Genomic DNA, 14,157 nt, shown 5'->3' with positions numbered 1-14,157 from the left:
TGTCATATGCAACTCATACCCGATAAAGCAGTGGGTTCTTTATAAAAAATTATGTCGCCTCAATTTTCTTCTTTGTGCCCTGAGTCTGAAGATGGGCTCACATTTAATCTAACTTCTAACTTGAAACTGTGCATTATATGACTCTGCTTGAGGATAATTTTATTTTGTGTACACTTAGGTGGTGTGTGAGGATTTGTGTATGCTTATGTCTGTGGAAGCTAGAGGTCAGATTGGGTATCATTTCTCAGGAGCCATCCACCTTGTATTTTGAAACAGGGCCTCTCGTTGGCCTGGAGCTTACCCCCTCCCTAGCACTCATATTACAAACAGTGCTAACACACAGTGTGACCTTTTCACACGGGTTCGGGGGATTGAACTCAGTCCTCATGAAGTACTTGACCAACTGCACCCTCTCCCCAGCCCACTGCTTTTTAAAAATTGAATTATTCCTGGCAATTGGACACTTTCCATGAAATCCTGAGTGATAATAGGAATACATCTCTCAAGACTTTGGAACAGAGCTGGCCTTGAGTATTTACTTTATATTAGAGACACTCAGATTATGTTTTCTGGATGCTTTTTAATCTTTGTGTCTTTTATCTGTTTCTCTCATGATGCTTGGCAATTTGTAACTTGTGTGATTCTTTCAAACATAAAATTTCTGCTGTTCCCACTGGAACTTTGAGTCCTTGGTGATAAACCCACTGCCTCTTAAATAATAATTTTTATTAGATATATGTTAGCTACTTAAAGGAATATATGACTCTTTCCCTGAAAACTGAATATATTTACAGACCTTGTAAATTATCAACTCCGTCTAGGCTCTCAGATTTTGTCAAGTAGTTTCACAGTACAGAGAACAGAGTGTTAGATTTGACTGTTTAGATTTTTCTTTTCTTTTTATGTTCTTCTTTTTTTTTTTTTTTTTTTTTTTTTTTTTTTTTTTGTTTTGGTTTGGTTTGGTTTTTGGTTTTTGGTTTTGGTTTTTGGTTTTGCGAAATAGGGTTTCTCTGTGTAGTTTTGGTGCCTGGCCCAGATCTTGCTCTGTAGACCAGGCTGGCCTCAAACTCACAGAGATCCACCTGGCTCTGCCTCCTGAGTGCTGGGATTAAAGACGTGTGCCATCGCCGCCCAGCCCTAGATTGTTCAATCTGAGAACCTGATTTGCCTATATGGCAACACTCCTAATTTCCAGTCATATCTTCCCATATAGTCCCTCCTGTTCCTCCAATCTCTTCCCTCACTGTCTGCATTCAGAGAAAGCCATATAGATTTATTCTCCACAGCACTGACTTGATCTGTAATGCATGTGTTTTACCTACCACTTTGAGGGTGAGCTTTATTCCACTGTTATCAGTGTCTTTGCAGTCCTTCCTCATTTAAACAGGTTGGGTTTTCACATCATCCCATTGCCGTTTCTACTTTTGTCCACCAGCGAGAGAGACAGGGAGAGAAAGTATCAATACTGACAAATTTTAAGTAAAGTAGACCAGTTTGGAGTACTCTCCTGAGATGAGATTAATATTAAATGCCTATTTTATGCTTCCTGGGTTGTAAATGTAGAAAATTTTATGTCCAGTAAGCTATACAAACTTTGAATTAATTATGTATAGCTTACTTGTAACAAACAATCTTTAAAATTAGCTTTCTTGGTTTCTATGAGAAGTACTAAGTGGTATTAGGACTTTTTAAAACCAGATGAGATGGAGTTGACTAAAAGACAGCAACAAAGATGTACATGAATGTAATTATGCCGTACACTCTTCGTAGGTTGCTCTGACCAACTACACTTTTGAAAATGTGAGCTTTCACGTTCTCCATCAGCGTTTTCCCCTCTTCACCTTCCGCGTCCTGTCAGACTGGTTTGACAACAAGACAGACCTCTACAGGTAATGTTTACTGCTCAAGAGGAGATGTATCTTTTTATTATTTATTTCAAATCAGCATTATAGGCTGGAGTCAGCTCTGCAGACTTAAGCACTGGCTGTATTCCAATGGAGCCAGGTTTGATTCTCAGCAGCCACGTGGCATCTCACAACTGTCTATAACTCCAGTTTCAGGGCGTGCAGTGCCTCCTGGCATCTGCAGGCACCAGGCACACACATGGTACACAGTCACACATGCCAGCAAAGCACTCGTCTACATAAAATAATAAATTAATTAATTTAAAAAGTAAAATTAAATCAGTATTATTGAGCTTTACACTTTTAATATCTGACTTTGAGGAATTAGGTACTCACTCTGTGATACCCAATCATGATAAGGAAAGTACCTAACTACGGAAGACTACTCTAAACAAATTTACAATCAGTCTACCCAAAACCTAACTGCCCATGTAATTACTAAGTAGATTTCTATTAGCTGATTGCTTCTGCCACATGTAGACCTTCATAGAAATGGAAATATTAGTAATCTATTGCTTCTTGTCAGACTTCTTTGACGAAACTCCACTATAATTTTTCTAACTTGTAACTGTTATGAGATTCAATATATTGCATGTTTTTCATTCTTTATTATTCATTAATAGTCAATTATATGGATTGCATAGCAGTTTATTCATTCAACTCTTAATAGACACCAATTGTGGGTTGTAGCCACTATGAGTAAATATAATAAGTGTGTACGCAAGTCTGTGCGAGCATATATTTTCATATTCTATAGTTGACAGATTTCTGGGCCATATGGTTGGTTAGTTTCTGCTAACAATATCTGTTTTCTTTGGTAGTTCATCTACTGAAAGTCTGCTGGAAATAAATTGTCCCAGCCCTTACTTAGCAGAAGAAAGAAAATATTTTTGACTGATACTTTACTGTCTCATTCTAGGGTTGAGTTTTGTTTTGTTTTGTTTTTTCCTATTTCTTAAGTGTTATAAAGATTTTGATTGCTTTTCCTTGTGACTTTCACTGTTTCTGATAAGGAAACAGTCATTCACATATTCCTAGTTTGTCCGATTGATTTGATTTTCTTTCTTCTTTTTAAAGACATGATCTCTGTACATAGCCTAGGGTCGCCTTGGACTCTAATGTAGCCCAGGATGGCCTCAGACTTGGAATCCCCCTTCCTCAGTCTCCCAAATGCTAGGACTACAGTTGTACAAAGTGACACTCCTGCCATTGTTACTCTATGAGACATAGAGCGGATTCGAGGGAATTACTCATTTCTCCTGGTCCAGCCTTAGTCTTTGGAAGTTCTTTTCTGGGGCATAAGGATGGGCTTCCTCAGCATTCCTATTCTTGCCACTGGAGAAAAACCTCGGTTTTGTATAACTAGCAGTTTCTGAGTCTAGACAGGTGTTCTGCCTGTCTTTGAGGCAGGTGGTGATTCTCCTGCCGCTTCCTCAGCTCTGGAGCTCCGCTGCTTAGGTTCTGTGAGCGGGAACCCCTTTCCCAGTGGTTGGTGTTCCTCTGTGTACTGTGAGGTCTGTGATTGGGAATGCCATATACCAGACTCCAGGTCTTTGCTGAGCACCTCTAATTTGACAGGATTTCTACTCCAAAAGGAGAAGGGCGGGTGTCCAGTCTTTAAAGATGGGTGTGCTTGGGCTTATCAAATAGAAGGTGAAATGGTGGGAAGATGGGAAGGTGCAGCTTTAAAAAAACAACTTTCATGAATGTGAGAGAACAATTGACTTTTTAATACAATATATTCTGTGTGGTTTTCCCCTCCACCAGCTCCTTCCAGCTCCTCCCCACCCACCCAGCTCCCACCCCTTTCTCTCTCTCTCTCTCTCTCTCTCTCTCTCTCTCTCTCTCTCTCTCTCTCTCTCTCTCTCTGTATCTACTCATCTTCCATTCCATTTTGAGGAACTCAGGGAAGTGAAGTAGACTGCAGTAAGGACTAGGTTGCTGTCAAAACTTTACAGAGATGTTAGGTTGTAGTTCAGTGATAGAGTGCCAGCTCAAGGGGAAAACCATGTGCCAACCAATAAATAATACTTATTATCGAAAACAATAGCGGTCCAGCCCCTCCTTGTTTTCTCCCAGGGGCCATAGAGGAATCTATCAACCAGCTGAGGATCTAAACCTAGGGATATCGAATGATTCTGAACACACTGAGTACTTTAGTCCATTCATTTTATCCTTCTAAATCAATTCTATCTACACAGCTTCTTTTCTGTGCTCATACTTAGCTCCTCTCTGTCCCCGTTTTCTCATTATTCTACCTAGTTCTTTCCATCTTCCTTCTCCTCTTTGTTTCCCCAAGCGCATATATATATATATATATATATATATATATATATATATATATATCCATTCATTAACAACTTGTTAGTAAAAACTACAAAGCAAACTCTCAGGGACAGAAATTCTGATATGAGTCACACTTGGCAAAGACTTGGTCAGCTCAATTGGTGACTGACAACAGCTGTAGGTTGTAAAAAGTTCTGGCTGTCTCTTAAAGGGATAGCCACAAGGGTACAAGGGAAGAAACGAAACCAATGAGAGATTTAAGGAAAAGGAAAAGAATACATGTAACATTTTATGTGATTAATAATATCCAGATATGGTTAGTCAGTTAACAGCTTTTTTCTCTTAGTTACCTGAATCTCAGAACCTTTACATAATTAGTCTACCTAGCTTAAAATCTTGCATTAAAAACTGGTGTAGAAATAAATACCAAGTGTTAATTGTTTTTTGAGAATGGGGAGGTGCTAGTGGAGGAAGCTTAGGGCAACATAGTTGCTATTGATCCCTTGAAGGACCAAGCTATACCAAGGCCAGACACCTGCACTGTCACTTCTGGTTCACTATAATTCTTCTGAAGAGTTTTGACTCAACAAGGCCAGGCACCTGCAATTCCTCTCTGTGAAAGTTTTTCAAGGACACTTTGGCCAGTTTTGCCTTGTCAGTGGCTAAGGATGGAGAACAAGACCTCTTAAGCATCTACAGTCCACATGGAACATAGATCTAGTATGAAGCATATTTTAGTATGTTTCTATTCCTAAAAATTGTATAGCCAAATAAGAAACCATCTTCTTGACTATCCACAATCATGTGTGCCCATAAGATTGAGATATAATCATGAGACTACATGTACATATTACATGGAAATGCATGGTAAATGGAGAGATATCACAGCTGTAATTGCACAAGAAGTTTATACCAAGAAACAGCCAATTCATTCAAAAGGCAGTAATTCCATAACTCCTTGCATGATGATTTCCTCTAACAGAACCCTTGGTTCTGATAGGTTGACCTGAGCACTAGTTGTCACCTGCTGTAGACTCCCATGGTCTTTTGCTACCAGCAGCTCTCAATAATTTATATTCAACTTAACATTAAAAACTATATCTGATTTGTTTAGAGATGGTGTAGTGCTCTAGATGCATGTCATGCCACCTCTAATTAGGTGTTATTCTGAATAAATACCTTTTGCCAAGTGAAATAGAGAACTGGGCCTGGGTTAGCAAAGTCAAGGTGAAATTTGAAACTAATTATCCTTATGATACCTTATCATAAGTACTATTTTAAATAGTAGGTATGATTACTGAGTTTTATTCCTTGAAATTTTCTGACATTTAACTCCTTAACATATTGGGACTCTCCCCTTAAATAACCTCACTTTACCTGTATTCATGCATGGATTCTCTTTTGACAGATGGAAAATGGTTGATCATTATGTTAGCCGTGTCCGTGGAAATCTCCAAATGTTAGAACAGCTGGACCTTATTGGAAAAACCAGTGAAATGGCCAGACTTTTTGGCATTCAGTTTTTACACGTATTAACAAGAGGTTCACAGGTAGACATTTTTCTTGTACACTTTAAAGTACTATATAAATGAGATACTTATTCTTGACCTGTTTGACATGATAGATTTTTAAAACTTTGTATCTGTTATCAGTACCTGAGTAATTGAATCTTATAGTATCATTAGAATTACCCCTTAGCAGTGAGGAAACCAGGAAAGAACATCTACCTCATGATTTACATTTCTAAGTATACCATCTTTCAAGTCCTAATAGATCATTTTAACATTAAAAATTAAGAATCTGAAAATCAGTTTTAGTGACACCTTGAAATTTGACTAAATAATACTTAAAATAATGTAGAAAACCATACGATCAATCTGCAGGGGGAAAGCACCCCCAAAATATTACCATATATTCAAGGGACATTCTTTTCTCTTTGCAGTACCGTGTGGAGTCGATGATGTTGCGGTTTGCTAAACCCATGAACTACATTCCTGTGACACCCAGTGTTCAGCAGAGGTCCCAGATGAGAGCTCCACAGTGTGTTCCCCTCATCATGGAGCCCGAGTCTCGCTTCTATAGCAACTCGGTCCTTGTTCTGGATTTCCAGTCACTATATCCTTCCATTGTGATTGCATATAACTACTGTTTTTCCACCTGCCTGGGCCATGTAGAGAATTTGGGAAAGTAAGATTTCTTTTTTATATTTCCAGACATGTTATTGTGCTTTATATGTGTTAGGATTATAGACTGTCTTCATGGATCTTTACTTCACAGAGTCCTTATTAAGAATAAGAGGAATGGGGTATAACTCAGCTGACCCATTGTTACAGCTGTCCTTAAGAGTAGCAGGAATTGGGGTACAGCACAGCTGGCCCATTGTTACAGCTGTCCTTAAGAGTAGGAGGAATTGGGGTGACAGATGGCTCAGAGGTTAAGAGCACTGCTTGCTCTTCCAAAGTCTGAGTTCAATTCCAGCACACATGTGGCTCACAACATCGTAATGAGATCTGGTGCCTTCTGGCTGCAGGCATACATGCAGACAGAACACTATACACATAATAAATAAATAAATCTTTAAAAAAAAAAAAAGAGTAGGAGGAATTGGGGTACAGCACAGTCTTACTAATTGACATGAATCATATGACTGATTCAGTTTTGTAGCTGGATGGCTCATGTGAAGAGGATCCTGAGTAGAGACAGATCAGCCTTCATCTTGCTGTTTGATTCTTCGTACATAACAGTGGTCTCCTTTAGAATGAGAATTATTTTTATTACTTCAGCTTTCGGTGCAATGCTTTGAAAATAATGATGTAATCCAGTTGTCACTTCCTCTTGACTTGAAAGAGGCTGTGATTTTTCAAAAGATGAGTTAACTCTTATAGTTGGTTAGTTCATGTAAGTTCAATGAGAATAACACTTTAAATTGTCAAAGGGGTGGATATATTTATTGGACTATAAGAAATACAGAATCTTCTTACTGCATTTTGTGTACTTGAGACAAGGTATTATGAGCTAGTCTGGTACTGTCTGTCATAGGGAATATTTGTAGAAACTATCTTTTATTAAGCAGGAAATTTGTAATTACTTATCTTTATACTTGAAATTTTCTTTAGGGAGCTTAATATAACATGATTATATTTTGAGTGAAATTATGTATTTTAGTGTATATTCAGCCCTTAAGTTGTAAAGTACTACCATTTAAGAAATGCTTCTTTCTATAAATTGTGATATACGAAGAATTTTTGTTATTGAATCAAGTAAGCATATTACTAGTTACATGAATTCATGTTTACATGTTTGAAAAATGGAGTTGTGGTAAAATTAGAAAGATGTCTAAAAGCTGTGTTGTATCATCTGAGAAAGTCTCTGCTTCATACTTTCTTTCTAAACAGGTATGAGGAGTTCAAATTTGGCTGTACCTCTCTCAGAGTACCTCCAGATTTACTTTACCAAATTAGGCATGACATCACAGTGTCCCCCAATGGAGTAGCTTTTGTCAAGGTAATACTCTCTTGTAAATGAAAGGAATTAACTGTGGCTTACGTTGAGAGAACAAGTAGTGTTTAGGTATTGTTGATACATGAGGTTACACGACTTGAAGACATTTATCTCATAAGATCAAAAACAAATCTTCTAAGAAATCATCTTGAAAAAAATCATCTTACTTTGGTTGAGCTTTGATTTAAAATATTTTAATTGCTACATTTTAATTAATGAAATATTGAAGGAAATAAATATACACCTATAGTATCTTCCTTCTCCTTTAATTTGGCAGACATACCTAGCAATTTAATGGTTAAAAGATGTTACCTGCAAAAATTTTAATTGCTTTAATGTATACATCCTACAAATGTCCTACATTATCTGAAATTTAATAATTACCATCTTAGACATGATGATACTCTAATATAGTTAATGATTACATTTTTAAAGAAGGCATCCAAATTAGCAATAAGGTCCCTTTATACTCTGTATGTTTTCTCCTCAAGAAAGACTAAAGAAAGCTTCCTAATTGAATAAAGAAAATAGGAGATTTCAGAGGTTATATTACCTCTCATATGCCAACTTCATTTCTTTTCTTGTTCCTTAGCAGTAAGTTAATGTATACTACACTTATGAAACGATGTTTGATGGTAGATGCAGATCCTACCAACCCTCCAATTCATTCTGGTGTACTTATTACCACTTAAGAGATAATACCAAACTTTAATTAGCAATTTAGATGTAAAATTTTTTACCAGTAAGTTCATGGTATATTTCCTTCTTAGAAATCTTTGGAGTAGAATTTTTTTTTTGTTTCCCCGTGTCTAAAATAATCCATTTTCAAATAACATTTTTGCATATTTGATCGTGGTTCTTTTTATATTACATTTTAAGGCATTATGCCTCACTGAGAAAGGAAAAAATCAAAAAATCATATTCACAGTGGGGCGGGGGGGGGGGGAGGCAGTGGAACCATGGGAATAAATCTAATCAAAGACTTCACGTCTTTGGCCTTGGCAATAAAAATTACAATACACTGAGAGGAACATGGTGGCACACACCTTTAATCCTAGCACAAAGGAAGCAGAGGCAGGAGGATCTCTGTGAGTTTCAACTAGCCTGGTCTACATAGCAAGTTCCAGGCCAGCCAGGGCTACACTGTTGAGACCTTGTCTAAAAAAGATATGTTATAAAACACTGGGGAAAAAAAAAAAAAGTAGGAGAAATGAGAAGATGGGAAAACTTCACTGTGTGGTAATTAATATCTTTAAATATCTTTAATATTTTAAATATCTTTAAAATAACATAATATCAAAATTGAACTACATATTTGATGCAGTCCCTAAGAAAATACCTGTGACCTTAACAAAACAGAAAACAAACAAACAAACAAAAAAACCCTAACACTCATATGGAGACACAAATGATATCAAATAGCAAAAGCCAGTTCTAAGCAAAAAGAGTAATAATGATGGAGGGGAGACATCATAATATCTGATTTCAAAATACACTATAAAGCCAAAGAAACAAAATCGTCATAGTATAAACATAACATAAACAACACTTAGACCAATGGAATAGAATAGGGAACCTAGAAATAAACCTGTGTATCAGCCATCTGATTCTTGACAAAAATGCTAAAAATAGACAGTGAAAAAATTAACTTCAGTTCCAGGGGATCTGATGCCCTTTTCTGGATTCTGTGGGCACCGGCCACATGCATTATGCTCAGACATGCAGGCAAAACACTCATTCACATAAAACAAATAATACGCGTGAATTTAAAATTAAAATCACCTGAAAATCAATTGAAGGCCTAAAACTTTTAACAGTGATACAGAAAAACATCAGATAAACACTTCTGGAAATTGGTACTGGTAACAGTTTCCTGAGTGGGACTGAAAACTTGAATTAACAAGTGGGATTACATAAAATTTAAAATCTTCTGTCAGCAAGTTAAACAGTCAAGAGTAATCACACCTCCAACAGGATTAATATCCAAAATATATAAAAGACTCAAGAAATCTAATACCAGATAAGCACATAATCCAGTTAGTAAATAAGCCTGTGATCTCAAAGAAATCCCAGTGGCTGATGACCATGTGAAAGGTGCTGAGTGTCTTTGGCCACCAGGAAAATGTAAACCAAACTGCACTAAGATTCCACCTCACTGCAATCTAGGAGGCTGTCATCAAGGAAAAAAAACAGATGCCAGCAAATGTGAGAGGAGTCAGGAACCCTTACCCAGCTGGTAGGACAATAAATTATTATAGCCCTGTGAAAAATGGTATGAAGGCCCCTTTAAAAACTAAAACTACACTCCAGGGTATCCAGCATCACTTCTGTGAATAAACCAGAAAGAAAGCACACTGAAGAGATGCCTGTGTGCCTCCTGTTTATTGCTGCACTGCTCACAACAACTAAGTCATAGAATCAGCCTGGGTGCCCATCCTGTGTATCACCAGATGAATGGATAAAAAAATGTGCCATGAGCCAGGTGGGGATGGCACACACCTTTAATCCCAGCACTGGGGGAGGCAGAGGCAGGCAGATCTCTGAGTTCAAGGCCAGCCTGGGCTACAGAGTGAGTTCTAGGAAAGGTATCAAAGCTACACAGAGAAACCCTGTCTCGAAAAAAATAAATAAATAAAAAATGTGCCATGTACATGCAATGGAGTAGTGTTTGACCATAATGAATAATAAAACTGTGACATTTTCAGGGAAATGGATGGAAACAAAGTCAACATATTAAGTAAAATTACCTAAACACAGAAAGACAAATACTACTTTTTCTCTCATATGTTGAAAATAGAGGCTTGGAGGAGAGGACCTGAAAGCTACAGGGTCTACTAGGGAAGGCAAAAGGAAGCGGACGGGGAGAGAGGGGAGTGTTAGAGAGGACAATAGGGAGGGTCTTAATAATGAAGACATAGTATGTGAGGATGAAACTTCACAGCGTGCACTACTAATTACGGTTTGCTAAAGGATAGAACAGAGGGAAAGTTAAATCTGCTTCAAAAGGTACACCAAATGAATTAGAGGCTAGACTACATTTTCCTTGTCACATGTATGAGTTATTTTAAGCTCCCTTTAATAGGATTTTTAAAACTTAACTTACATTTTGACCTAGTATGTAAAAATAAAAGTAAGATTTTTTTTTTTAATATTTGAAAGTGTGATTATCCTATAACTGGGGTTTTAATTGTTCAGCTTGACATGCGTTATTTTGCACGTGACTGTGAATCATCAGTTAATAACTGTTTTGTGGTTTTCATTCCTACCGGAGTTCGCATAAATCCTCCCTAGTCTTGATTAATACAAATGATTTTTTTTTTTTTTTTGGCAACAACAAATTTTATCACCTCATTATTCATCCCCTCTTCCAGATTGCTAATAAATATAGGCCGGAGGGGATGGCTTAGTGGTCTAAGCATCAGATTTGAAATACCTAGAGTCCCTGGAACTGCAGGTTTGAATGTCAGCAGAGTCAACCCAGCTCATCATTCTTCCAAGGTAGATAAATGGAGTTCCATGCAGAGCACTGTGTGGGGTCATTAGGGTGAGATCTTTAAAAACTGAGGTTGGTTATGAGTGATACAGGCCCATATGTCTTTCTAGAAGGATGGGGGTCTCGATCAAAGTTTGAACAGCATTTCCCTCTGAATTTGTTGTATGGTTGTTTATGTACTAGTTGACATCCTGCTTCCTGGAGTTCTCAGAGCTCACAAAGAAGTGCTGCATTCAAATTCTAAACAGTACAGGAATGTTTGAGAAGAAAAACCTCTTCAAAAGAAATAAAATTGGTCATTTTGTATGACAGCTACTAGTCCTGTGGCTATTTGTTAGTAGCATGTTTCAGTTTATGAGTTGGCCATTATTATACTTGTTTCTTTCTTAGTTACCGAAACCTATATGCATGTATATATGACTGAGGAATTTTATACAGTCTTTTTTTCCCTTTACGATAGCCTTCAGTACGAAAGGGTGTTCTTCCAAGAATGCTTGAAGAGATATTGAAGACGAGATTCATGGTGAAGCAGTCCATGAAAGCTTACAAGCAAGACAGAGCCCTGTCACGGATGCTCAATGCACGTCAGCTAGGACTGAAGCTGATAGCAAATGTCACATTTGGCTATACAGCTGCCAATTTCTCTGGAAGAATGCCGTGCATTGAGGTAACACATTCAATACTCCTTTTTTTTCAGGATAGACTGTTAAAGTATTTTGTTATGTTTATAAACTTAAGTGTCATTTCCATGATATGATATATTAGTTTTTCTTAAACTGGGTCTGTAAACATGCATCTTCCTGAGTATTTGTGAATTTTTTCTGAAAGTTCCATCCCCTTATTTTAATAATAATTTTTAAATTATATACATATTTTTACATTTATTAACATGAGATTTCAGTGCCAGTTTAAAGTAGTTTTTACAGTAGTAACTTTGATACAAAATTATTCCTTTTAATATTTTAATAGAAACCAAGTTATAGTGAGGTTGACTTGTCCAAATGTTGCAATAAAGAGAAATCATTCCACAGACTGGGGAATAGTTCAGTGAGTAAAGTGCCTACTGTGTAAAACTGAGGGGCCCAGGTTCTAATCTCCAGGACCCACATACAATGTCAGAGCAGCAGCTTGTTGCCTGTGGTCTCTGAGCTGATGAGGTGGCAACAGGGAATCCCTGGAGCTTGCTGACTTACTGACTAGTTAGTCTAACTGAATAAGTGAGCTCTAGGTTCTATGGAGAAACCTGTCTCAAAAAAAGTGGAAAACAATTGAATAAGACAACCTCTGGCCTCTACACACACACACACACACACACACACACACACACACACACACACACACACACACACTCACGTTAAATGTACATGCACCATACAGAAAAAGTAAAATCTTTTATATTTGTTAGTGTACCTATTAAAGAAGCTAAAACCTTCATTTGGATTGATCAGTTGAAAAGCACTTTTCATAGAACAAGACTAATTTCTTAAGATGTTTAGTAGAAATGAATACAATACAGTGCAACAGAATAGTAAACGTACTAGTGGCAGAGAAAAGATAGGAGATTTGTTTTACCTAATGGTCTTTAATGTCATATGAGGGCTGTGATGTGCCCAATTTACGTACTTTGCAAAGAGAAAACTAGAGGAGGAAGAGAGTCTTCTCACAGCTCCCAGTAGGCATAGTGAGCCTCACACCTGCTCAGGGGCTGACAGTAGAACTCAGCAGGTCAAGCGCTCACCAAAGAAGCCTGATAGATAACTTGACTTAATTCCCTGGAACCCACAAAAAAGTAGAAGGAGAAATTGGGTTCCACAGAGTAATCTTCTGGCTTCCATATATATATGCTGGTCACGCAGCATACATGCTTTTTTTTAAGGTGCTGATGTAAGGCTGGAGAGGGGGCTCAGTCAGTAAGGTTCTTGCTCTGCATGCTTAAAGACTTGAGAGCCTCAGTACCCACGTAAATGGTGTGCACTGCCATGCCTGTAACCCCAGTGCTAGAGGAAGATGGGGCCTGGGAGAAGATGGCTGTTGGGCAGAGATTCAACGTTTTGTTAAAACTTAATTAGTTTCAGGTAGATAACGTGGGTGTTTTATTACTATTATTCTGTTTTGTATTGAGACAGATCTCACTAGGTAATCCTAGCTGGCCTGGAACACATAGAGATCTGCCTACCTCTACCTCCTAAGTACTGGGATTAAAGATCCATACTGCCATGGATGGTAATTCATAGTATATTTTAGTGTATTAAGTTATGGTTCACATTTTCAAGGTTTTCTAATATACTCAAAGTCTCAAAATATATTATCTTAATTTAAAATGCAAATTAAATTTTTGCTCCCAGTTTTATTATTTATTCCTTTGTTCATATGCTAGTGTTTACTTTGCAGTACAGCTTTAGACAGTTTTCTAAATACTATTCAATCCTATGTTTAGTTTGGAAATTTCAACTTTTGTCGCAAAAAGGGAAGCATCATTATTACTATTGTTATTAGCAAAAAGACAAAAATGCATAGTTTTATTTTACAGTTGCAAAGGGAATGCTCCATTTATTTTGGATGACATTCTTCTCTATCTTTTAATATCAATGAGCTTAGTAAATATAACACTAATGGTATATAATCTCCTCAATTTACCAGCTCTATAATCTAATGAAGATGTGTCTCATGGTACTTAAGGCCTAGTATCTTTTATCAGCTTGTGCCATAATCCTTGCTAAAACTTACTGGTCACAGTGAAAGAACCCTGGGGTCATACTTATTTACCTACTTGTTTTAAATTGAGCACTGTTAATTTATTTTCTGCCATACAGTTGTGTACATTTTTTAATTTTACTTAGTTTTACTAAAAAAAGTATAAACAATCACAAAGATTTAATTTCAGCATTTAAATTATAAACACTGACAAAATTTTTGAAGGGTGTACACATATATTTCTTATACTTGGACCCAACACAATGTAATTCATGCCCT

At 37.1% G+C, this 14,157-nt stretch overlaps 1 protein-coding gene across 1 annotated transcript in view; it reads left to right on the top strand.

The window, feature by feature from the left end:
* The window catches only part of Rev3l (REV3 like, DNA directed polymerase zeta catalytic subunit), a 151,910-nt gene that overhangs the window by 116,676 nt on the left and 21,077 nt on the right, over positions 1-14,157 (top strand). Inside the window, 5 exon segments of the mRNA XM_028874844.2 lie at positions 1,771-1,889; positions 5,599-5,740; positions 6,133-6,377; positions 7,586-7,694; positions 11,645-11,851. Of these exon segments, the coding sequence (XP_028730677.1) occupies positions 1,771-1,889; positions 5,599-5,740; positions 6,133-6,377; positions 7,586-7,694; positions 11,645-11,851 (822 nt within the window).

The sequence above is a fragment of the Peromyscus leucopus genome, chromosome 8a (genome assembly GCF_004664715.2).
Source record: "Peromyscus leucopus breed LL Stock chromosome 8a, UCI_PerLeu_2.1, whole genome shotgun sequence".
Taxonomy (NCBI): Eukaryota; Metazoa; Chordata; class Mammalia; order Rodentia; family Cricetidae; genus Peromyscus; species Peromyscus leucopus.
The sequence above is the reverse complement of the archived record's forward strand: the minus strand, read 5'-3'. Positions and strand labels throughout refer to the sequence as shown.